The 26,981-nt window shown below is 45.8% G+C and overlaps 1 protein-coding gene across 1 annotated transcript in view; it reads right to left on the bottom strand.

Annotated features, from left to right (window-relative positions):
* The window catches only part of LOC115467072 (cytochrome P450 2K6-like), an 84,300-nt gene extending 57,783 nt beyond the window's left edge, over positions 1-26,517 (bottom strand). Inside the window, exons 1-3 of the mRNA XM_030198752.1 lie at positions 26,137-26,517; positions 14,744-14,906; positions 10,858-11,007 (exon numbers count right to left, since the gene is read on the bottom strand). Coding sequence (XP_030054612.1) covers positions 10,858-11,007; positions 14,744-14,906; positions 26,137-26,313 — 490 coding nt within the window. The 5' untranslated portion in view covers positions 26,314-26,517. The remainder of the gene's footprint in view (positions 1-10,857; positions 11,008-14,743; positions 14,907-26,136) is intronic.
* Between the last annotated feature and the right edge of the window lie 464 nt (positions 26,518-26,981).

Raw genomic sequence — 26,981 nt, 5'->3', positions numbered from 1 at the left:
GGGAAGTCAGGAAGGAGATGTACATGGATGAAGGGGAGGGAAGAGAGGAGAAATACTGGACATGGATGGATGGAGTGGAGGGCAGGGAAGAGAGGAGAAATGTTGGACAAGGATGAAAGGAAGAAAAGACAAAGGAAAGAGATGCACACGGATGAAGGGGAAGGGAGAGAGGAAAATTGATGGACATGGATAGAGGGGTGGGAAGACAAGAAGTACATGCACATGGATGGAGGGGAGGGGAGTGAGGAGAAATGCTGGATATGGATGGAGGGAAAATTGCTGAATAAATGGGCTGGATCGGAACACTTTGAAGGCAGATGCTGAAACTGGAGAAAGGATAGGGACAGGGCTACAGATGGTAGACAGGACACATAAGGACAAAGGAGGATGGTGGACATGATGAGAGAAAAAATATCAAATGGAAAGAAGACACTGCATAAAACAGAAGACACTGGGACCAAAGCGAATAGAAAAACTAAAAGATCGGACAACAAAGGTAGAAAAAAGTATTTTATTAAGGATTTATTAATTGGAATATGTCAGCTTTTGGAAATGTGCATCTGTGATATTTTGCATGTAAGTTTCAATTTTTCTAGTATTGCTGCATGCTGAGTCTGACTTCTTGAGGTAACTTTCCAGTTCAGTATTTTGCCTTCATATTTTTTTTTTTATTTCTAGTTCCTAGTGTCATATCTGTTGTCATGTATTTTTCATGTGTGATCAAGGTGCAGTATTCTGCTAGTGTGTAGTATTTGCAGCCCTTTTTGTTTTGTTTTTCATTAGGTAGTGTACTGGTGTTTTAGAGCCCGGTGTAATTACAGTGCTGCCTTTCCACGCATAAGGTTGTAGCTCGTCCTGTCCTTGGAATTAGTGCTGTTATGGTTTGGTAAGGTCATGAGTGTGTTTTTGCACAAGTTTGTGTATAGTGTTTTCCAGTGGAGAGACTGTGTTTTGGCCTTACTGAAGTGGCACCAAAACATTAGAAAAGGTGTAGAGCCTAAATCATGACACACCACCTCTTGAAAGATCTACATATAGTGCAGGGGCCCAGCTTGGTGGAGGGGGGAGCGGTGGCAGCGGCGACCTCGTGGGGGGGGGGGGGGCCCAGGGGCGGCCTTGTCCCAGGCCCGGCCCAGTCTCTCGGCGGCCCTTGGTGGATGTGGTCCCTCTCCACAAAAGCGGAAGTAAGGACGAAGTTGGGAACTACAGGCCTGCTAGTCTGACCTCTATGGTAAGTAAATTAATGAAAATACTTCTAAAACATTTACTTTTACATTTACATGGGATAATTATACCTAACAAGATCCCTAAAGAGTTCCATGTGGTTTATAATAAGAATATAATAGCTGGGCATTCCCAGCGAGCTACAAAATAAAATACATGTATCAATTACTTATTGAGCAATTGAAAAAGTTTTAAGTGCTTTCTTAAAATATTTAGACTGGGTGGAATCCAATGGATTGTAGGACCCAAGGCAGCATGGTTTCGATAGAGGCAGGTCTTGTCAGACAAACCTTATTAATTTCTTTGACTGAGTGACTAAAGAGTTGGATTAAGGAAGATTTTAGCAAAGCCTTTAACATAGTTCCATATAGATGACTTATAAATAAACTGAATGCCCTCAGCATGGGCCCTAAATTGACTAAATGGGTTAGGAACTGTTTGAGTGGAAGATGATAGAGGTTAGTGGTAAATGGAACTCACTCTCAGGAAAAGGATGCTATCAGTGGTGTGCCACAAGGTTCGGTTCTCGGGCTGGTTCTTTTAGCATTTTTGTAAGCAATATTGTCAAAGGTCTGTCTGGTAAGGTTGGTCATTTTGTGGGTGATTCCAAAATCTGCAATAGATGAGTCACCACTGAAGGTGTGGATAACATGAGGAGGGTTCTAGCAAGGTATGAAAAATAATCCCGAATTTGGCAGCTAAGATATAATGCTAAAAAAATGCAGGGTCATGCATTTGGACAGCAAAAACCTGAGGGAGCAGTATAATTTAGAGGGTGAAGTACTTTTATGTAAGAAAGAGGAGCAGGACTTGGGTGTGATCATATGTGATGGTCTTAAGATGGCCAAACTGGTAGAAAAGGTGACTTCAAAAACTAGAAGGACACTTGGGTGCATAGGGAGAGGAATGAACAGCTGGAGAAAGGAGGTGATAATGCCTATATATTAGTCTCTGGTGAGATCTCATTTACAGTACTATATACAGTTCTTGAGACCACACCTTCAGAAAGATATAAACAATATGGAGTCAGTCCAGAGGGCAGCTACTAAAATGGTCAGTGGTCTCCTCAAAGCATATGGGGACAGACTGAACAATCTCAATATGTATACTTTGGAAGACAGGCAGGAGAGGGGCAATATCATAGAGATGTTTAAATACCTCCGTGGCATTAATGTAGAGGAAGAGAGTCTCTCTCAATTAAATAGAAGCTCTCAAAGGGGGTATAGGATGAAGATGAAAGGGGATAGACTCAAGATTAAGCTAAGGAAATACTTCTTCATCATGGAAAGGGTAGTGACTTTGTGGAATGATCTCTTGCTGGAGATAGTGGAGACAAAGACTATCTGATTTCAAGAAAGCTTGGGACAAGTACATAGGATCTCTAAGGGAGAAGGAGGGGATAATAGATGGCATGAATGGTTAAACTCGATAGGCTACATGACCTTTATCTGCCTTCAATTTTTCTTTGTCAAAGGATGCCAAGTAAGATTGTGATTCCCTACTAGTTTGTAAGGGTACACAAGAGAAGGGGAAGAGGGGAAATGAAGGACAGGAAGGAAGAAAGCAGTGAGTTACTCATTTTTGGGAGGGATGTGGGAAAGCTGGGGCTGTAGGGTATGAGGGAGAATGGCAGAATAGAGGTTTGGAGAGGGGAGAAAGGAAGGAAGGGGAAATAGGGAAGAAGGTGGGGCAAGATTAGGCTTGCAGGAGAATATCTCTAAAGAACCTTAGTATGAAACTGGTACACCGATAGATTTAAAAGTGTCTATCTGGAACTGGGGGGTAGGAGAAGAGTAAATAAAAAAAAAGTGTTAAAATACCTGAGAGCTGAAAAATTGATATTCTGATGTACAAGAAATAAGACTATCTGAGAAGAATTGTGAAAAGTTGAAAGGTGGCCAATGGGGGGAAGTGTTTTATTCTTCCATTGGATTAAAATTACAAGGTATACTTGTAATGATCACAAGCAGGATCTATGCACAATATGAGTAATGGGGATAACAGTTGAACAAGAACTCACTCTCATGAATCTTTATGCACCTAATGGGGTGAAGAGGACTTTTTTGATGAGTCACTGAGTAGTATTCATGGATCGAAAGTTAGGGATTTTATTTTGGGAGGAGATATAAATAGTGTCTTAGGCACCCTGGACAGAACAAGGGGAAAGCAACAGAGTGGAGAAAGCAGAGCCGTAGCGAGGGGAGCTGACACCCAGGGCAGGTCGCCGCTGCGCACCCTCCTCCCGCTGGAGCGCACCCCCCCCCCGGAGCGCATACCTCCCCCCCCCCCCCCGGAGCGCATACCTGCGGCGAGGGACGGGCGGGAGGGCCGATCCGCCCCGACTGCACGTTGCTGGGGGGTGTCGGCTCCGCGCTGGTTCAATGCCCTCTCTGTCCCGGAACAGGAAGTAACCTGTTCCGGGGCAGAGAGGGCAGTGCAGCAGCGCGGAGCTGACACCCCCCAGCGGTGTGCACCCGGGGCAGACCGCCCCCCTTCCTACGCCACTGGGAGAAAGGCTAAGGAATGGAAGCAATGTGCAACCAGAAATGATCTGCTGATTTGTGAAGAGAGGGAAACTCAGGTCCATGAGAGGAAAATTGTTAGATATGTATTGTCAATGCAGTCTGTGTTAGCAACAACAGATCTCAATGCTATGTAGAAGCTTGTGTGTCAGTGTAATGCTAGTCACAGTTCGCAGGGTGTACTTCCTGTCTTTGGATTGCATCAGTATTGCCAGGGCTGCGGGTTTCCCGACCAATTGGACTCCTTTCCGCGACCCGCTGGGGCTTTTACATGCCGCATGCAGGTTGCGGGATTTTGGGTGGCTTTTTCTTGCCCCGCCGTCGTTTTTTTTGCCTGCCGCAGTTTTTTCCCACGGCCATCGGCCGCGAGTTGGCTCAGTTTTCCCGCGGCTGCGGCCAGTGGAGGCGGGCTTAATGATGTCATTTTTATGCAAATGACTCATTAATATTTATTAATGATCCCATTCATATGCAAATTGACTTTGTGCGGTTTGGGGCTGGTTTTGGGCGTGAACATTTTTTTCCATCTGGCAACACTGGATTGCATGAAGATACAGGAAGTGCCCCCTCCCTGTTATGAGTGAGTCTGTTAGAGAGAGCAGTCTGGAAGGAAAACAAGTGCTCTGAAATCTCCATTTTGTTATGTTCATTTGTTTTGCATTAAAAGTTTACTGTTCCTGAAATCAACTAAAAACCAATCATTCTCTAGGATGGATTATCTATTAACCAAAGAAGAGGAAATAGGGGCAAGGTCTATACTTCACATTCACCCCATTGTAATCCTGGACCATGCTATGGTCTCAGGGGTGCATAAGGGAGGGAAAGGGAATAATTAACAATGCTAAACACAAAACCTGAAAATAGTGAAGGCACTCACTCAGCACTGTTGGTGCACATCAGCGTTAGAGCTAGCCTCAACACCAAAGAACACAGGTGAACAGATTCACCTAACCAGACTCTTGTATTCTTGATGGATACATGGCTAAGATACCTTTTCTTTCAATACAGTGCATCCCAATCCTTTTTCAGGAATGACCCCATGATTACAGTACCCCCCCCCCCCAAAAAAAAACCTTCCATACAAACAATTGTGTGAACCCCTCTTGAGGTGTAGAATAATGATGCACCCAAGGACGGACTGACCATTGGGACAATAGAGGGCAGTGCCTGATGGCATACAGCAGTAGGGAGCCCACTCTCTCCTAGCCTCCATTTAATTTAATCACTTTTGACAGGCGGTTGGGGCACATGACTCTTATTGCTTGGGTGCCCAGATCACTATCAGTCCGCCCCAGGATGCACCTAAGGAGACCCCACCTAGGTCATGCCTCAATTTGGGTCAAACTCACAGTTACAGAATGGAAACTTCATACAACATAGTCATGCAATAAACAGTTTATAGTTGCAGAATGTTAATGGAACCTGACATCTATAAAATTACCTTATAACTAGGCTAGTGACTAAAGAAAATCGGGTAGAGAGGAATACTTAAAAGCTTAAATGGGGGTGGGGTTTGAGAGGGAGGTATTTTAAACAGGATGTACAGGAGTGGAGGAGTAGCCTAAGAGTTTGAGCAGCAGTCTATAAACCAGAGAAACTAGGATTCAAATCCCATTGATTCTCCTTGTGGCCTTGGTTAAGTCATTTAACCCTCCATTACCTCATGTACAAACTTGGATTGTGAGCCCTCTGGCGACAGGACATTCCTACTGTACCTTAAACTACTACTGGAAAAGTATGAGCTAAATACTAAGTGCCCAATATTTAAATGGCCAGGATACCTGGCATTGAATTTTCAGGGATAACACAGGTGGCGGTCAGCAAAATGCTGAGCACTGCCACCTGAATATCTACCCCTCAAACAATACAGGATGCTATATCAATAGAAGAAACTGTTTACAGGACTTTTTCTATCATATTACTACTTACTACTACTCATCACTTCTATAGCGCTACAAGGCATACGCAGCGCTGTACACCAAACATGAAGAGACAGTCCCTGCTCAAAGAGCATACAATCTAAATTGTATGTGTTTTAGAGGGAACTTGATAAAGCATTTTCTTCATGTAAACCATGTTTTGCATATGGAAAATGTCTCCTACAAAATTAAGTAGGGGTTTATATGTACATAAAGTAGGGACACTTGAAATATACCCCTAGATTCTATATAGTATGCCTAGAAATCCATGCCAATATTGGCGTGGATTCAATAAAAATGTACACAACTTAATTGGCTTAATAAGCTAAGCACTTAACAAGCAGTAATGAACACTAATTGGCACATATTAAAATTTAGGCACACAACTTTCTAAGCATATTCTGCAACAAAGTGTGCTGAACTTCTAACATGCACAGGCAAAAAGAGGAGTAGTTACTGGCACGGAAATGGGCGTTTTGTGGGCATTCCAAAATTTACATGCATAGTTATAGAATATGGCCCAGTGGTGTAACTCTACGTGCTGGGATTTATGCCACGTTTTCGTTAGTGTAAATGGATGCACGTAGATTTAGGTGCTGAGATAGCAACTAAGTGTATTCTATAATCAGCACTTAAATTTAGGCACCGATTATAGAATATGCTTAGCACTGATTTCAGCGTCGATTTTGTAGGTGCTAGATATATAAAATCTCTTCCATAATACTTATATTTATGCAATCTGCACATAGATATTGAAGGAGGTATAGATTGATTAGAACTGGGACAAAGCTGTGATGTACATGTGTACTTCATAATATATGAACATATATGTGTAGAGTGATGCATTTATTAACTCTGTCTCAGAGTGAGTGTACAATTGTGCAAGAACATTAGAATGCTGTTAGGGATAGTTCTGGAAACCTGTTTCATAAAGGCATACAGGCACCATAGGCGGTCGGTGGCCCAACTGTTTGGGGAGGCTAAAGGGGGTGGGTTAGGGGCGGGGCTTACATCTATAATTGTCTGACAACACACAGAAAAAATAAGTAAAAATAAAATTATCACAATTAATACCTTTTATTAAATTTAGATATTAGATATGTATCATATGTCAAAGAATAAAGTGGTTGCTCAAAGCATATACTAACCACAATTGCTCAACTGCAAAACACTATGCACAACTTTGTGCAAAAACACACTCATAACCTTACTGTACCATAAATATTACACTGGGCAGACCTAATACACCAATATACCACCATACGGAAAATGCAGACCGTCAACAATATGAAACAAGGGATCATAATATCACAATTCTCATGTAGAGCCAAAAAACACCCTTTTAGGGTGGCTAGTGTTCACAATGAGCTCCTTTTATTAACGACCATATGTAGATCCTTCAAGAGGTAGTGTGTCATGATTTAGGCTCTACACCCTTTCTGATGTTTTGGTGCCACCTCAGTTAGGCCAACACACAATCTCTCCACTGGAAAACACTATACACAAACTTGTGCAAAAACACACTCATAACCTTACCAAACCATAACAGCACTAATTCCAAGGACAGGACGAGCTACAACCTTATGCGTGGAAAGGCAGCACTGTAATTACACTGGGCTCTAAAACACCAGTACACTACCTAATGAAAAACAAAACAAAAAGGGCTGCAAATACTACACACTAGCAGAATACTGCACCTTGATCACACATGAAAAACACATGACACAACAGATATGAAGGCAAAATACTGAACTGGAAAGCTACCTCAAGAAGTCAGACTTAGCATACAGCAATACTAGAAAAATTGAAACTTGCATGCAAAATATCACAGATGCACAGTTCCAGGGTCCCCCTCCCTCCCCCTCCCTCACAGACAGTTCCAGGGTCCTCTCTCACAGGTCCAGGGTCCGTCCTCCCTCCCTCCCTCCCTCCTCACAGTCAGTTCCAGGTCCCCCCCCCTCACAGACAGTTCCAGGACCTCCCTCCCTCCCTCAAAGTTCCAGGGTCCCCTCCCTCCCTCACAGACAGTTCCAGGGTCCTCCTCCCTCACAGACAGTTCCAGGGTCCCCCCTCACAGACAGTTCCAGGTTCCCCCTCCCTCCGTCACAGACAGTTCCAGGGTCCCCCCTCCCTCCCTCACAGACAGTTCCAGGGTCCCCCCTCTCTCAAAGACAGTTCCAGGTCCTCCCCCTCACAGACAGTTCCAGGTTCCCCCTCCCTCCATCACAGACAGTTCCAGGGTCCCCCCTCCCTCCCTCACAGACAGTTCCAGGGTCCCCCCCTCTCTCAAAGACAGTTCCAGGTCCTCCCCCTCACAGACAGTTCCAGGGCCCCTCTCCCTCACAGACAGTTCCAGGGCCCCTCTCCCTCACAGACAGTTCCAGGGTCCTTCCTCCCTCCCTCACAGACAGTTCCAGGGTCCCCTCCCTTCGAGTTCCAGGCTTCCTGCACATTTTAAACGTCATCTATCATACCTCATTGGTGTTAGAGTAGCAGAAAAAGCATTGCAGGCTGGGCTCCGTGCTTTAGTTGTTTTGCCTTCTCTGTCTCTCAGCTCTGGCCCGCCCTCATTTCCTGTTTCCACAAGGGCAGGCCAGAGCTGAGAGAGAGATCCTGTTCTAAAATACATCAGACATGGACGTCCATATCTGACTTATAGACATTGACATCCATATTCTGAGTTGGACGTCCTTTCTGAAGTTCTGCTGTATAGGGTCCTTTTACTAAGGTGTGCTAAGAAGTGGCCTGCGGTAAGGATTCACACACTACTCGTGTGGTAATCGGGCAGTGTGCAGTAATGTTCCTGCGCTGCATGATTACTGTTGGGTATGCCTACTCTCTACCCCCTGCACTAGAAAATAATTTGTTTTCTAGAACGGGGATCGGTGTGCGCTGATCACAGCAATACTGTGGGATGCCTCAGAGCACCCCACGATGGTGCTGTTTCAGCGTGCGCTCTCCACATGGTAGCACTACCGCCCTTTAGTAAAAGACCCCCCCCTATATGTTACAAGCTGTGTATTTATGCATATTGATAAAAACTATAAAAACTAAAATAAATATTACAGGACAACTTACTATTGCCGAATTAGGTGATAGCTCTTTGACGTGTTAGTTTTATCTGTTTTTGTTTATTTTGTTTCTGTTATACTTTTGAAATGTATGTTACTATTTATAGCTAAGTGATTGCTCTCAGTGTTTTAACTCACCTTTGAAATCTAGGTGAGAAGTCATGAGCTAAATAAATCTTTGCCTTTGCTATTGTAGGAGGAGCTAGCTGGGGTGGACCAGTGGCCCCTTTACACCTACAAGTTATGAGCATCCAACTTTTTCTGTTTTCCTACTTTTAGTGTTAAATGAATAGAATATTGATTCATCAGAGATTTTTGTTTGCCAAAGTGCTTTCTTCTAGGAAAAAAAGGTACCAGTACTCATACAGGGCCAACCTTAAGGGCGGGGTTACTATACATAGCTCCACCCCTACAGTAGCCACACCAATTTTACCAGCCATGGCACATATAAAAAGGCATCGCTGAAAATAGTACACCAGTATCTTGGTCCAACAAAATAACCTCTAAGAGTGACCACAAACTAATACAATATGTAGACAAAAATTCAACTGAACCCCCCCAAAAAACAACAAACAAACCCATGCAGAGCAACATCAGAAAAACAAAAATATTATCCCCTTGTACTGCTATAAAGGTAGCAGACGTAAATTTCAAAAATGACATATTCCATTCACTACATTACATATTAAAAACTACAAACAAAACAAAAAATTAACACAGCTACCACACTACTTTTTCTTAAACTAAAAATAAAACTATTTTTTCTACCTGTGTTGTCTGGTCACATACTTTTTTTCCAGTCGTGTTGGTCCCAGTCTCTGGTTTCTACTTTAGGCATCTGCTCTTAACTCTATTGCCAGAATTTCCAATTCATTTGTCATTTTTCTCTCTTCTTTTTCCTTTCAGCTTTCTTCAATTTTCTGCCTTTGTCCACATTCTTACTATCCAGTCTTCAATTTCCCTCTTTTGATTGCGTCTACCTACAACTTGCACCCCTCTCCTCTCCACTTTCATCATCTGCCCCCTATCTCCTCCTCACTTCCATTGTCTGCCCATCTCTCCTCCCCACTTCCATTCAAGATTTTCCCTCTCTCTCCTCCTCACTTTCATCATCTGCCCTCTTGGGTACAGTGTCTTTTCCCCCTCTCCCTTCTGGGTCTAGTGTCTTCCCCTTCCTCCCTCTCTTCTAGTCTCTGTCTCTCTCACCCTCTCCCTCTTACTCCTCCCGCTGGTCCAGCATCTATCCTTATTCCTCTCCCTCTAACTCCTGGGTCCAGCACCTCTTCCTGTCTGTCCCTCCTTCCATGCCCCAGATCCAGTAGATTAGCAACTTCCATCTCTCTATCCTTGGGACAGCACCCATCTTTCCCCCTCCATCTGGCAGGCCCAGTATCTGACCCCATTTCCCAGTTCCAGCATCCCTCCCCTTTCTCCTTCCACCCTCTTCCGGTTACAGCATCTGTCCTTTTTCCTTTTCCCCTTCCTAGTTCCAGCATCCCTTCCCTTTCTCCTTCCACCCTTTTCCAGTTCAAGCTTCTCTACTCTTTCCTTCCCCCACCCCCTTTCCGGTTCCAGAGTCTGCCCTCTCCCCCCCCCTCCATTCCCTATGACTTTTTTCCCTTTGCCGGCAGTAGCGGCACTGCATGAATTAAATTGGCCTCCCTCGGGGCTTCGAGCCTTTCCTGTGTCATGTCCTACCCTCTCAGAAGCAGGAAGTTGCATCACTGAGGGCTGGACATGTCACAGTGAAGGCCCAGAGCCCCAAGGCAGGCCAATGTAATTGATGCAGTACCACTACTGGTGGCAAAAGGAAAAAGTCAGAGGGAGTCAGAGGAGTGGGAAGAGGGACAGACACTGGAACAGGGAAGGTGCAGGGGCCAGAAGGGAAGGAAAGGGGAGAGAGGCACTCGAACCAGGATGGAAGGGGGAAGATATGCTGGATCAGGGAGAGTGATACAGGCAGGCGGGAAAAGGGGGGGATGAGCAGGCAAGGAAAAATAGATGCCGGTACACCATACTGGTGTGTACTGGCCAAAAAAGCCCTGTTTTGCCATCTTCCAAATCATCACTCATTGTATTACATGATAGTATAACCATGTAACAAATTATTGAGATACTTGCCATTGAATAATTCAAAATGTTGGATTAGGAAACCACATTCCTCTATAATTTTATCCTCTATGGTTCTCTTTCCCATTCCAAAATCTCGTAAAGTTGTTAGAGTAAACCTTCTCATCACTTTCCAGTTTTCTCCATGTGTAAAAACAACACCTAAAATAGAAAACCAGTTCAAGGTTACAATTTACAAATATTGCAGGAGAAACTATGCAAAATAGACTTTTATCTTACCAAAATTTGATTAATATGTGTTGTCTGTATCTAGGAAGACAGAATAGAATGTAATTTGTTCACAATTAATGCCAAAAGAAAACACGATAAGGCGAATATCAGTGGCATGGGTGCCATTTCATTTTAAATGTGTAACTTGCACATTTAAACTTATATGCATTTTCAGTGGCATTATCTGTAAAAATGCCAGATTTGAAAAACCACATATTACTTTAAATAGCCAGTTACATGTATACATTTTTTAATGTATTGATTTTTAAAATTTAAACCCAGAGATTGAACTTGTACAGAAAAGCAAAAAAACAAATAAGGAAATTAGCCATACTGTTTCCCAACCAAAATAAGAGAAAGAAAAAAAAATTCAAAGAAAGATTACATGCCATATGATTCCACCCTAGTCCACATATATAGAGGATCCAATACCATAAGGAAGATGAGGGAATATCTTAAGGCATTCTGCCATCATACATGCATGTGAAACAAAAAACAGCTTAATATGAATTTTACTCTCGTTAATTACTAATCCTTACACCAGAAATCAAAGATGAGGGTCTCTTGGTTGCCATGAAAGTGGTTAGATGTGCTGGATCCCAAAAAATATATTTAGTCACTTGATAATTGATTGTGCATTTACACGGAGGAGTGTGGTAGCCGTGTTAGTCCACTCTTAAGGTTATCAATAGAAATCAAACAAAATAAAACATGGAAAAGAAAATAAGATGATACCTTTTTTATTGGACATAACTTAATACATTTCTTGATTAGCTTTCGAAGGTCGCCCTTCTTCCTCAGATTGGAAATAAGCAAATGTCATTTGCTTATTTCCGATCTGAGGAAGAAGGGTGACCTTCGAAAGCTAATCAAGAAATGTATTAAGTTATGTCCAATAAAAAAGGTATCATCTTATTTTCTTTTCCATGTTTTATTTTGTTTGATTTCTATTGATGCATTTACACGGAAATTAAAAAAAAAAAATGAAGTACCCTGAGCAAAGCAGCAAAAACTGCCTCCCGATCCTTTAGGTTTCAGGAAAAATCACAATTTTAGCTCCAAGAAATCCTTCTCTTTAGCCTCAAAACCAAGTCTCTATCAGGAAAAATCACAATTTTAGCTCCAAGAAATCCTTCTCTTTAGCTTCAAAACAAAGTCTCTATCAGCAGAATTAATAACACAACTATCAATTATCGTTCCAGTCCGTCTGCTCCAGCTTGTTCCAGTCCGTCTGCTTCTGCTTGTTCCAACTGCTCCAATCCTACTGCTCTGCTCTCTTCTGCTCCAAATCATTCCAGCTTGTTCCAGTCCTGCTGCTGTGCTCTCCACCGCACTCACCTGTTCTTGCCTGCTAGCCAATCAACCTGCCTGCTAGCCAATTCACCTGTTCCTGCCTGCCTGCTAGCCAATAACCTTCTATTCCAAATCGTTGCCTGCTGTTCCTGTTTTAAGCCTCCAGTCCGACTTTCCTGCCCTACCTGTTGCTTAACACCTCAGTCACTACATATGCACCCGTAATCACCTCAGTCACTACTTATGGCCCCCATACACATTCTCTTTCTTGCCCTGTCCCTCCCTATTCTTTTCCCCCTCCCACCACTGTATACCGCATGAATTCACTGCCCATCCACGTCCTCCCCCGTCCTGCTCACTACTGCAATACCCTACCCACCCCTGTCTTGACCTCTGTCTTGACCTCATCCTCTCTTCTACCTGCACACCCTCCAATTTCTGCGCCTCAGCTCTTCCTCTTTCTGACCATCACCTGATCACCTTCATACTTCATCACCCTCCCCCTCAGTCCCGCCCAACACTAACCACTACTTCCAGGAATCTCCAGGCTGTCGACCCTCCCACCCTATCCTCTAGTATCTCTGATCTCCTCCCTTCCATCATGTCCTCCGAGTCTGTCGACAAGGCTGTCTCCACTTACAATGCCACTCTCTCCTCTGCTCTGGACACCCTTGCACCATCCATCTCCCATCCCACAAAGCGTACTAATCCCCAGCCCTGGCTGACTCCTTGCACCCGCTTCGCTCCTGTGCCCGATCGGCTGAACGCCTCTGGAGGAACCTGCTACTGATTATAATAAGGATGTATGAAAATGATAGAATCCCCAGCTCAGTAGGGAATATCAAAAGTTAAGCATTAAAATGTGAAATTGAGGTAATTTTAAGACAGATCAGGACAGGTGCATTTTACTTAGTTACAGTTGCTGACACTTGCTGAATTAACAGATTCAGCAACCTTAAGTAATGAATGTTTTGTTCAAATTCTGGGAAGTATCACTAAGAACATGCATGTTTAGAAGGGAATAAGGAAGTAAAAGTGAAATATGCAGATGTAATATGGAATAATGTATGTTAGTTCTGTATTCCTATAAATGTTAATGATCTTTACCAAAATGTTAATGATCTTTACTGAAGTGATGATGATCTTCACCAAAATAGCTAGCAGCTTACCTTTGCTCTCTAGAATACTGAGAGAAGTTGAATATAATCTTCAACCAATGAGCATCTATATCTTGTACCATCTATACCATGTATCCAATCATTTATATTGTGTACCTGCTGACTCTGATCTCATGACGTAATGCATTCCTTTAGTTTAAAAAAATGGAGCAGAGAGCTAGAAGGAGCTGAGACAGTTCTGGGTGGCCTCACTATCATTATGTGAGACCCTCTGCTTTCTCTCCCAAAGGCCTTTGATCTATATTTTTTTTATTTATTAGTGGTGTTCCTGTGGATTTCTTCCCCTTTGTCTCCTTGAGTTGAAAATAAAGGACCAGGTATATTCCTGTTCTGGGTAATTTCCCAGACAATCAGAGGCATTCTCAGGAGCTGGGCTGGGGAGAGGTTGATATTTATACACATACCCCCAGATTCTATAAAGGGCACCTAAATTTTGTCATGCAGGGCAGATGTGCATGCAAATTAATTAGTTATTTAATTACCACAGCTTAATAAAAGGACTCCTTAGAGTCTAAGAAAGCTCATAACTGGGATCAAAAAAAGTAGTAAATCATATTATTCAAAGAAACAGTATATTTACACCGATAGCACAATTGAAATCTAGTACCCAGAGCTAGAGCCTCCTGTCTTATACGCACAAATCTTTCCTATGGTTTTGAGTCTGAGAGACATCTGGAAAGATCTGAAACCTTTCCCCCACGAAAGACACTCCCAAGGATCTAAAAAACAAAGTAAGGCGTTCTTATCCTGAAGAAAAACAAAGGAGATTACTAAAATTGATCTGTGAGAAACCTTTTCCTGTGAAGTCTCTAGTACTTCTGTAAGACAGATCTAAATTAACAGGCAAAGTTTCTTGAATAGCTGGCACTGGATCAGATTGAGATGTGGGTTGCACAGATGAAAGATAATAAAGTTTCTATAATGGCGGCAAACTGGAATCTGGATATTGAAAACTTTTTTTCAATAATTTATAGACTGTTTCTTGAAGAGTCTGAAATTTTAAAGCAAGAAAATTCAAAACTCTCAGTTTCAAAGCTCTAGCTTCATTGTCCATATTTTCAAGAGTATTAGTCAAAATTCACTTATCTTGGCTAATTTGTGTACGGCAGATACATGCATATATGTACTCTAGACACTGCAAATCAATTTCTTCAAATGTATACTGAATAATAACAGAAAAGAGACATTTATGTTACCATATCCTTTGTTCATCAACTCAAAGATTGGAACTTTAGGTCTTTCTGCAAACTCATCAGCATGGTTCACGAGTGCTTCCTTCACAGTCTCATACCCCGACAATACAACAATCTTCTTCATTCCCAGCTGAATGCAAAACACGGGCCCATATATTTTGGACAGCTTAAATGTACAACAGAAAAGATATTGAAGTAAAAATTATCTCTTTTCGGTTTTGGATTTCATCCTTAGTTCAGTGGCTCCTAATCTTTTTGTGGTATTCTCGCAGTGGTTTTGGGGCCATACATAAGATACATTGGAGACAGTATATGCAAATTTATCAAATGGATATTTATTATGGATTATTAACCAGGTAGGACTTATGGATTACTATGCACATCATAACATATTTGATAAATAGTGGCCATACCACGGCATCTCTTAAGATCAGGACAAATGCAGAAGCATAAAAAGATAAACCAAAATATTACTGTGTCAGTATTTAAACTTCTTGTTTGAAATTTGGCTGGGCACTGGCATTGAATATCTGAGGAAATTAAAATTGTGCTGGTTGCTGGATCTTATGTGGATCCTGGCTGATGTTCAGCCAGGACACACATAGTGGAAAACCAATATATATCCCATAACAAATAATCACACACTAACATAATTGACATTGATTCTGTCATTAAACATGGGAGAATAACAGAGATTCTGGATAAAGCTGTCACTAAATGGTCAACTTTATGATTATCCTCATGAGGAAGGATGGAGACCATCAAAATATTCATAATGCCTCAAATCATGTTGATTTTATCTAGGTTCCCTGACTAATGCTCAAGTAAGTTTTATAAACACATTGATGCAAAGTTATCATCCTTTCTTTGGTGACAGAGTTCCCCTTAAATTGTGTTGCATAAATTGAAGGCACCTAAGCTGCAGAGTGGCCTCAATTTTTCTGACTTTTATAAATTAGCCTCCTTAGCAAGGTATGGGGGCTTATTGATTAAAATGGCAGATAAGGTCAGGGAAGTGGAACCATCCTAGTTGTGGATAGAGTGGACCATTCTGCAATAGCTTCACCTTACTTTATAAGCAACAAATACAAGTTCCCTCAAAATTGAAGAAGTTCTGTTCTTTGTTGGTGGCTACCAGGGAGGCAATTGCTAAAAGTTAAGACTTGAGAAGAACCTGATATATCTTTGTGGTATAACGCTGTCTTGAAAATTGATGGGAAGGCGGTTTCCAGGAGTAATTGGCAATGGGCTAAAATTTGGACAGCGGGTCAACTTCATACTCAAGGTAGACTGCTCTCATTGGCAGAGGCTAAGTGTAAATTCCCTGAATTATCTGTCCATATATATCAATAGTATCAGTTGACCCATTGTATTTGTACTAGTAAGCTAGATATTTCAGCCATGTGCCAGCCAGCGGATATCAGGAACTGGAGTGAGGAAGTCTTTGTGGATGGAAAAGCTGTCTCCTATTTATAAATATTTATGGATCTCCCAGTAACTTATATAAAACTTGGTCTGTACATTTGGGTCATGTCTGATTTGGATTGGACAATCAACCCACCTTAGCTAGTGGGGTGTCCCAGTCTTTGGGTCCCTTTTACTAAGCTTTCCCACGTACTGAGGCCACTTTTAGCGCAGTGGTAAAATGGCCCCATTTTCCATATTAATGACCATGTGCTAATTTCCCCATAAGCACTTGCCAACATCTATTTTCTAGGCAGTAAGGGCTCATGGGCTAATCATTTGCTAATTGGTTATTGTGTGAGCAATAAGAAAGCAGTATAAGAGTGATATTCAGGACCTCCTGTAACACCCATGAATCTGTTCTACCTGTATTGGTGATTTGACCTACCTTACATTATTAAAATGTTTTGGATGGAGATTTAGGATTTTATTCAGAAGACTGTAGGGTATGAGATAGCCTTAATCTTTGATATTGTTATTTTGAGATCTCTTCACCTATCTGTTGAAATTTGTGGGATTAGTTCAAAGTTAATTGATATCCTTCTTGTCATTGGTCTCCAGATGGTCCTGTCTAATTGGAAAAGGGTGCTATCCTTAAACTATACATTCTGGTGGAATCTGGTGTGCTTGGTTCGAAATCTTGAACTGAGTATTACTGAGTAGGCTAAACTTTATCACAAAACTGTTGAAATTTGGCAGCTTGTTGAACAATTTGCTAGGCACACTATGTGAGATGATGGGATGTATTTTTGTTCCTACTGTCTATTACTGGCATGTTATCTTGTTCATTTCAATTCATTGAAATTTTCAATAAAGTGTTTTGAACAACAACAAAAAAAAGAATAGTTCATTGTGCATTTTGGCACATATCTTCCAGTTAGAGTGGCACTTATATATGCACATGCCCATTTATAGAATTGCCTCCTATATGCATAATTTTGTCTGCATGGGTTTTGCCAAGTTTTCACAGTAACATAAAAACATACCCATGTGTTCACAAAGCCACGCTAGCGGCTGGCGGTGCGCTAGTGCCAACACAACCCATTCATTTTGAAATTGTTTACTTACTAAACTGAACCAGATGCTCTTTATCTGTAGTCATTTTCTGTATCTATCTTCAACAAAAGAGAATACTGAAGTTGTGTTTTACACACCCCTAACAAACAACATCAAAATTTAGATATTTCTATTGTGCTTCTTATGTCTGATTTTCTTCTTTGCTTTAGTCAGGTATTTTTTATTAGTCCTCTTAGAGTCTTTGACAGCAGTGGCTATAGTGATGGTGCCAGGGTCTCATGAAATATTAGATCACATTGAGGGGCATAATCGAATGGCGCTGGCCATCTATATGGGTGTCCCAAAAAACAACAAGGCAAGCGATTTTAGTTGTTCTTTTCAGGAGGATACATTTTAGCCCCTGATGCAGCCCTCTGTGGGCGAAACACGGCCTGTGTCGGGCAACTTTCTTATATATGATATCTCTAATAAAATTCTTTGGATGTCATTTTGATCTGCTTGTTTATTCTCCACATCTATATGGGCGGCCATCTTTATGGCCGGTGCTGCAAAGAGCGGTCCCAAACCATATTATCGAAAAAGATGGGCGGCCATCTTTCATTTCGATAATACGGTTGGGGCCGGCCAAATGCCTTGGATTTGGCTGGGTTTGAGATGGCCGGCATTTGGCCGTGGGAGGGCCAGCATTTGTAGTGCACTGGCCCCCCTGACATACCAGGACACCAACCGGGCACCCTAGGGGGCACTGCAGTGGACTTTCTAAATTGCTCCCAAGTCCATAGCTGTTGCAACCCTACCTTGTTCTTCTGGCGGCGACCATATTGGAAGGATCATCCGAGCAGCAACCATCTTGGCAAGATCATCTGAGGGGCAGCCATCTTGGAAGGATCACTTGAGGAGCAGCCATCTTAGGTAGCTCACTCGGAGGCAGCCATCTTGAGTATCTTTTGGGGGTGCCCTATGGGAGCTCTTGCCTCACAGCTGAGACCAGGATCCTCTGATTGGAGGCCTATTTAAGAGCTGGCCTGAGCCACCATCTTTGCTTCTATTGCTATAGAGGTTTGGTGCTCGTTATCGTGTGTTTTGCTGTTACTTCCCTGCTTACCTGACTACTGGACTGAACTCGACTACCCACTGTTTTGCTGCCTGCCTAGACCCTTGGACTGAACCCGACTACCCACTGTGTTGCTGCCTGCCTAGACCCTTGAAGTGAACTTCACCAGTCTCTTCTCAGCTGTTGTCCCAACTCGTGGATTGGACTAGTTTCGCCCGTCTCTTCCGCCAGCCAGGTCAGTGGCTGCCCAACCCCGTCCGTATCTCGAAGTCCTGGTGGCCACCCACACCTGGGGGCTCAACTCCCGGGGAACTGTAGTCGCTTCCCAGGTGAAGATAGCGGTTGTCTGGCTGCCTGACCGAGTGCGGCACTGTTCTTCATCCACCATGCTCAGTCGTGGCACAAGGGCTCACTACCCAAGTCTTAACAGTCTCATCAGCCTCAGGGGAACTGTTACGGATCCAGCAGGGCGCCGGGTCTGTCGGGGCCTATGCTGTTCGGTTTCGAACCCTCGCTGCCGAACTTCGGTGGAATCAGGAGGCCCTAACGGCCATCTTTTGGCAGGGTCTGAACAGCAGAATCAAAGACGAACTAGCAGGTAGGGAACTTCCCACCACCCTGAAGGCGCTCATCATGGTCTGCACCTGGATTGACGTCCGTTTCCAGGAGAGGGCTACACAACGAGCTGACCAGAAGCCCAAGTTCCGACCAGTCCGACCAGGGGTACCTAAAGCCTCTGGGGAGGCCTCGGCCAGGACAGAGGACGAAACTATGGTGGTGGGACGGCACCAACTCTCCGAAGAGGAGAGGGCTCATCGTCATAGGAATCGCCTATGTACTGTATGTACTGCAGACAGCCAGGACATTTCACAGGTACCTGCCCGAACAAGTCGGGAAACGCTCTGGCCCGGGCCCCGTGAAGGGAGTGGCTCTGGGTCAGTTGTCTTCCCTTCCTGATAACCTGTTATCCATTCCAGTGCTACTCCAAGGGAGAGGGTTCAAGGTGTATACTGTGGCCCTGGTGGATTCAGGGGCTGGGAGAAACTTTATCAATGCTAGCCTCCTGTCCCGGTTGGGAGGGTCTACTGTGCCTTGTCAACCTGCCCTCCAGGTTACGTCCATTCAGGGAGACAGGCGTATGCAAGTTGGGGCTCTGCACCAAGAAGAAATCCAGTTCTTGGTCCTCTCCCGAGCCATCCACCCAGTAATCCTAGGTCTGCCCTGGCTTCGCCTTCACGCACCCTTTATTGATTGGTCCACAGGGGAGATTGGGCAATGGAGTTCTCGCTGCTTCCAGGACTGCCTTCCGCAGGTCAGGTCGCTCAACCCAGTTTGCACGGCCCAACCCTAAATTCCGCAGGTGATGCCGGTCGGTCTACCAGTGGAATACCAGGAGTTCCAGGATGTGTTTAGTGCACGGGAGGCTGACATTCTTCTGCCTCATCGGTCTTTCAACTGTGCCATAGATTTGCTTCCAGGTACCAATCCTCCCAGGGGACGGTTGTACACACTGTCCCGAGAAGAATCTGGGGCCATGCGGGCCTATGTCCAGGAGAACCTGCTCAAGGGGTTCATTCGGCCCTCCACCTTGCTGGCTGGGGCAGGGTGCTTCTTTGTTTCAAAAAAGGATGGGTCACTGTGCCCCTGTATTGATTACCGGGGGCTGAACAAGATCACCATCAAGAACCGGTACCCGCTTCCGCTGATTCCGGAGCTGTTTGATCGGCTGCAAGGAGCTAAAATATTTACCAAATTGGATTTAAGGGGAGCCTACAATTTGGTGCGGATTTGGGAGGGCGACAAATGGAAGACGGCCTTTAACATACACGAAGGGCATTTCGAATACTTGGTCATGCCATTCGGCCTCTGTAATGCCCCTGCAGTGTTTCAAAACTTCGTCAATTTCATCTTCCAGGACCTTCTATACACCTCTGTTATTGTATACCTCGACGACATCCTGATTTTCTGACCCTCCCTGCAGCAACACCTCATCCACGTCCGCACCATTCTTCAGTGACTCAGAGAGCACCACTTTTTTGCCAAATTAGAAAAGTGCTCTTTCCACCAGCAGGTACTCCCTTTCCTGGGATACATCATCTCAGCCACCGGGCTGCAAATGGATCCAGCCAAGCTGAAGGCCATCTGCAACTGGCCAGTACCCCAGGGACTTCGAGCCTTGCAGAGATTCCTGGGGTTTGCCAATTATTATCGGCAGTTTATCCGCGACTACTCACTGATTACTGCCCCTCTGACGGCTCTCACTAAGAAGGGGGCAGATGTGAAGAACTGGACTCCTGAGGCACTTTCCGCCTTCTCCACTTTGAAGGACGCCTTCCTCTCTGCCCTGGTGCTCCGTAGCCCGGACCCAACCAAGCCTTTCCTGGTGGAGGTGGACGCCTCATCCCTGGGGGCCGGGGCAGTACTATCTCAAACTCTCACGTCAGGCAAGAAGCACCCAGGCGTCTTCTTCTCAAGCAAGTTCTCCCCGGTGGAGCGGAACTATACAATTGGAGACCGTGAACTACTGGCCCTCAAGTTAGCCTTTCAGGAGTGGCACTACTTGTTCGAGGGAGCAGCGCATCCCGTCACGGTGAACACGGATCACAAAAACCTCCTCTACCTGCAAAATGCCACCAGATTAAATCCACACCAGGCCCGTTGGTCTCTATTCTTCGCCCGCTTCGACTTCCGCCTGATATTCCGGCCGGCGGAGAAGAATATACAGGCGAATGCATTATCCCGAATTTTTGAGGCTCCCGAAGATCCGGAAGAACCACACCCCCTGCTTAATCCGGCCTGCATTCCCAGGAGCCAGCGCATCTTGTAGGACGGCAGTTCCTATCCGTCTTCGAAGGAAGGTGCTTTGCTGGGGGCACTCATCCGAGTTTGCAGGACATTTCGGCTTTCATAAAACCCTGCACCTAATTTCTCGTTCCTACTGGTGGCCTCGGATGTTGCAGGATGTTCTCCAGTATGTCTCTACCTGTCCTGTGTGCGCCCAAAGTAAATCATCACACCAAAAGCCTTGGGGATTGATGCAACCCATGCCGGTACCCCAACAGCCCTGGCAAGATCTGTCCATGGACTTCATCATGGACCTGCCTCCCTCTCAAGGAAACACGGTCATATGGGTGGTTATCGACTGTTTCTCCCGAATGGCCCATTTTGTTCCTATGAAGTCTCTACCTACCGCTGCCATCCTTGCTGCCAACTTCATTCTTCATATTTTCCGTCTCCATGGGCTACCCCAGAGGATCATCAGTGACAGGGGCTCGCAATTTACCGCCCGTTTTTGGAGAGCGCTGTGCTCCGCTTTTGGGGTCTACCACCCGCAGACCAATGGCATGGTGGACAGGGTGAACCAGACCCTGAAGACCTTCTTGCGGGCATACACGAACCAACGCCAGGACGACTGGACGTCCCTGTTACCATGGGCTGAGTTCGTGTATAACAATAGCTTACATTCTGCCTCACAAACTTCACCCTTTTTCACCATCTATGGCCAGCACCCTCACCTTCCTCCACCCATCTCACCTACTCAGATTCCGCCCCAGATGCAGTCCACAGTCGTTACTCTCCAAGACACCTGGAAGAAGGTCCAGGATCAACTGCTACAGGCGGCGGCCAGGTCCAAGGCAACTTTCGATCGCAAGAGACAAGCAGCTTCTACATTTTTGCCAGGGGAGAGGGTGTGGTTGAGCACCCGGTACTTGAAGCTCCGATTACCATCCCTTAAGTTCGCCCCTCGGTTTACTGGGCCATTCGCAGAGCGATCCCGGATAGGGGCGGTGACCTATCGGCTTCAATTACCTAACAGAATCCGCGTCCACAATGCATTTCATGTGTCCCTCCTCAAGCCCTTCCGCAGGTCCAAATGGCACCCTGAACCCAGGAGAGAGGCCATGCCTGAGAGTGAACCTGACCCTGAATATGAGGTGGACCGGATACTAGATTCCAAACGTCGTGGGGGATGGCTGTTCTGTCTTCTCGCTTGGAAACATTTTGGTCCAGAGGACAACTCCTGGGAGCCGGCAGGTAATGTGCATGCTCCAGACCTGATCCGGGAGTTCCACGCTCATCATCCTTCAAAGCCCAGACCGAACCGGTGAGGGGGAGGTTTTCCGGAGGGGGTACTGTTGCAACCCTACCTTGTTCTTCTGGCGGCGACCATATTGGAAGGATCAACCGAGCAGCAACCATCTTGGCAAGATCATCTGAGGGGCAGCCATCTTGGAAGGATCACTTGAGGAGCAGTCATCTTAGGTAGCTCACTAGGAGGCAGCCATCTTGAGTATCTTTTGGGGGTGCTCTATGGGAGCTCTTGCCTCACAGCTGAGACCAGGATCCTCTGATTGGAGGCCTATTTAAGAGCTGGCCTGAGCCAACATCTTTGCTTCGGCTTCTATTGCTATAGAGCAGTGATGGTGAACCTATGGCACGCGTGCCAGAGAGGGCACGCGGAGCCCTCTCTGTTGGCACGTGCGCCGCCGGTCGCCTCACCCGAAACTTAGCCCTCCCACCCACCCGGCGTCAAGCGTCCTCCCTCCCGCCCACCCGGCACCAGCCCGCCTGGCCTCCATCCCTCCCTCCGAACCCGAAGAAATTTAAAAGTCTTCCCTGGTTTGAGTAGGCGGCGTCAGCATCAGCAGTAGCAGCGAAAAGCATGCTGCTGGTTTGTTGCGTCTTCAGCCTTCCATCTCTCAAGCTCTCTGGTCCTGCCCTAACAGGAAATGAGGGCGGGACCAGAGAGCTTGAGAGACGGAAGGCTGAAGACGCGCCAAACCAGCAGCACGCTTTTCGCTGCTACTGCTGATGCTGACGCTGCCTACTCGAACCAGGGAAGACTTTTAAATTTCTTGGGGTTCGGAGGAAGGGAGGGATGGTGGGCTGGTGCCGGTGGGAAGGAGGGAGGAAAGCTTGACGCCGGGTGGGTGGGTGCCTTGGTGCACGCTGGGTGGGAGGGAGGGAGTGAGGCCTGGTGCTTGGGTGGGAGGGTGGGTGGCCTGCCTGCTTGCTGCTGCTGCTGCTGCTTGGGTGGGTGGGTGGGAGGGAGGGAGGGAGCCTTGGTGCATGCTGGGTGGGAGGGTGGGAGCGAGGCCTGGTGCTTGGGTGGGAGGGTGGGTGGCCTGCCTGCTTGCTTGCTTGCTGCTGCTGCTGCTTGGGTGGGTGGGAGCCTTGGTACACGCTGGGTGGGTGGGAGGGAGGGAGCAAGGCCTGGTGCTTGGGTGGGAGGGTGGGTGGCCTGCCTGCTTGCTTGCTGCTGCTGCTGCTGCTGCTTGGGTGGGTGGGAGGGAGGGAGGCTTGAGTGGCCTGGTGCTTGGGTGGGAGTGCTGGGTGAGTGCATGGCCTGGTGCTTGGGTGAGAGGGAGGCAGGCCTGGTGCTGGGTGGGTGGCCTGGTGCTGGGTGGGAGTGCTGGGTGGGTGCATGGCCTGGTGCTTGGGTGGGTGGGAGAGAGGCCTGCCTGGTGCTTGGGTGGGTGGGAGGCCTGGTGCTTGGGTGGGTGTCCTGGTGCTTGGGTGGGGGTGCTTGGGTGGGTGGGAGGCCTGGTGCTTGGGTGGGTGTTCTGGTGCTTGGGTGGGAGTGCTGGGTGGGTGGGTGGCCTGGTGCTGGGTGGGTGGGAGGGAGGCAGGCCTGGGTGCTTGGGTGGGAGGCCTGGTGCTTGGGTGGGAGTGCTGGGTGGGTGCATGGCCTGGTGCTGGGTGGGAGGGAGGGAGGCTTGATGCTGGGTGGCCTGGTGCTGGGTGGGAGGGAGGCCTGCCGCTGGGAGGGCAGGGGGGAGAGGAGGGTGGCTGGAGGGGAGGGTGGCTGGACATGGGCGGCTGGAGGGGAGAGGAGGGTGGCTGGAGGGGAGGGCAGGGGGAGAGGAGGGTGGCTGGAGGGGTGGGTGGCTGGACATGAGCGGCTGGAGTGGAGAGGAGGGTGGCTGGACATTTGTGGCTGGAGGGGAGAGGAGGGTTGCTGGACATGGATGGAGGGCAAGAAATGAAGAAGAAAGGAGGAAAGTAAAGAAATAAATGGAAAGGAAGCCCTGGAAACAGAGTTAAGAGAACAGATAGCAGCAGAATCAGCGACTCCTAGAAAAACAAAATCACCAGACAAACAAAGGTAGAAAAAAATCATTTTATTTTCATTTTAGTGTTTGGAATATGTCCAATTTGAGAATTTACATCTGCTGTCTTATTTTGCACTGGGTATACTGGAGCTGTAATAACTTACAGAAATGATTTATAATGAAAGAAAATCATGTTATTTTTTTCTCCTATACTAGTATAATATTTTCAATGATGTTTGTTTATATACGCCAAGGCTGGTGTAAGGGGGTGTGGCTATCATGGGGTGGAGTCATATTTGGTGACCCTGCCCTTAATGAATACCGGCGCTTCGCGATGAGTAATTAGATTTTGGGTTGCTGTTTGGGCACTCGGTCTCTGAAAGGTTCGCCATCACTGCTATAGAGGTTTGGTGCTTGTTATCGTGTGTTTTGCTGTTACTTCCCTGCTTACCTGACTACTGGACTGAACTCGACTACCCACTGTTTTGCTGCCTGCCTAAACCCTTGGACTGAACCCGACTACTCACTGTGTTGCTGCCTGCCTAGACTCTTGGAGTGAACTTCACCAGTCTCTTCTCAGCTGTTGTCCCGACTCGTGGATTGGACTAGTTTCGCCCGTCTCTTCCACCAGCCAGGTCAGTGGCTGCCCAACCCCGTCCGTATCCCGAAGTCCTGGTGGCCACCCACACCTGGGGGCTCAACTCCCGGGGAATGGTGGTCGCGTTCCAGGTGAAGCTAGGGGTTGTCTGGCTGCCTGACCAAGTGCGGTGCTGCTCTTCATCCACCATGCTCAGTCGTGGCACAAGGGCTCACTACCCAAGTCTTAACAATAGCTCCCTTACCTTGGTTGCTGAGCCCCCCAAATCCCCCCAAAACCCACTCCCTACAACTGTACACCACTACCATAGCTCTAAGGGGTGAAGGGGGGCACCTACATGCGGGTACAGTGGGTTTTGGAGGGCTCCCATTTCCCACCACAAGTGTAACAGGTGGGGGGGAGGGGTCTGGGTCCGCCTGCCTGAAATGCACTGCAGTACCCCCTAAAACTGCTCCAGGGACCTGCATACTGCTGTCAGGGAGCTGGGTATGACACTTCAGGCTGGCATACAGGCTGGCAAAAAAGGTTTTTTTTTTTTTTTTTTTTTTTTTTAGGGTGGGAGGGGGTTGGTGACCACTAGGGGAGTACGGGGAGGTCATCCCTGATTCCCTCCGGTGGTCATCTGGTGAGTTGGGGCAGCTTTTTGAGACTTGGTCCTAAAAATAAATGGCCCAAGTAAAGTCGGCCAAATGCTCGTCAGGGCCGGCCTTTTTTTCCCATTATCGGCCGAGGGCGGCCATGTGTTAAGCACGCCCCCGTCCCGCCTTCGTTATGCCTCCAACACACAATCTTACACTTTAGCCGCTCCTGCAATAGACTGCAGTTGAAACTGGCCAAAATCGGTTTTCGATTTCGCCGGCCTTGAGAGACGAGCGGCCATCTCCAGATTTGTGTCAGAAGATGGCTGGCCTTCTCTTTCGAAAACAAGCAGGATATTGAGAATTTTACCTAATATGACAATCAACCCATTTCTGAAGTACATCTGAGGCAAATTTACTGAACTTCACAGCTACAAGTATGTTAGTGTTTAAGGACTATCTCTTTTAGTGAATCCACTAAAATTCATTTCATACTATTCATTAAAGTGAATTTTAAAACAACTGCTAAGTAGCAAAAACTGGTTGAACTCTGTATTATTAAAGAATAATGAAAAATCCAATAACTTTTGTACATGTCTAAGCTACAATATACAAAAAGGATATTTTTTTACCTCCATAAAGGTTTTGTGTGGTCTTTCCAGGTTCAGAATGTGCAAATTTCCGATGATTGGCAGTGGTCTAGGTCCTGGAGGAAAGTTCCGAGGAGTTTTTCCATCTGTACCATATTTACTTAAAACGAAAATCAGAAAAAAAATAAAAAATAGTGCTACAGAGCCAAGTATAATCATTACTTTAGGTCTTCTAATAACTTTGGCTAAGCATAAAACTGTAAATAAAGGTCTTTAGCTAAATGTGAGAACTGCCTCGGGAAAGAAGTACTAATGTCCCAGATTTTTTTCCAAATATATTATTCTCTTTTAGAATGCTATGTGTCTTTATTGGCTCATCCTTAGTTCCTTCCCTGCCAGTAACAGAGAAAATTATACTTTGTAAGAGTAGTGCAGCCACATGTGGGGTCTGTGTGCAATGGACTCTCCATTTTGGAGTCAGGCCAACCCAATCAGCAGCAGATTAGGTAAAGGAGAGAAGACTTAAAGGACCAATCAGACTAGTACTGTCTAGTGCCACTATGTTAACCCTCCCCCCCCCCCCCCCCCCCAAAGAAACATCAATCTAGGCTAAATCACTGCTTTTTAAAGTTAAACAACAGGCCAAAATTCACTGAGATGAACACGGTTAAAGAGTAACTGGCATCTTCCACACAATTCTTTGACCTTAGTCCCATGAGTTATTTTTATTCAACGAATAAGCATTTAGGATTCCATTCACCCCTGTCAATTTGATCTTTCACTTTGCAAACAATTGTATATTAATTGTCAAAAAAGGGTTTATTGGGAGGATGTTTGAGGTGAGAAATCTTATTCAGAAAGTCCAAAGATATATCCTACACTGTAAC

Source organism: Microcaecilia unicolor, chromosome 3 (genome assembly GCF_901765095.1).
Source record: "Microcaecilia unicolor chromosome 3, aMicUni1.1, whole genome shotgun sequence".
Taxonomy (NCBI): domain Eukaryota; kingdom Metazoa; phylum Chordata; class Amphibia; order Gymnophiona; family Siphonopidae; genus Microcaecilia; species Microcaecilia unicolor.
This window is presented reverse-complemented; position numbering and strand designations above follow the sequence as displayed.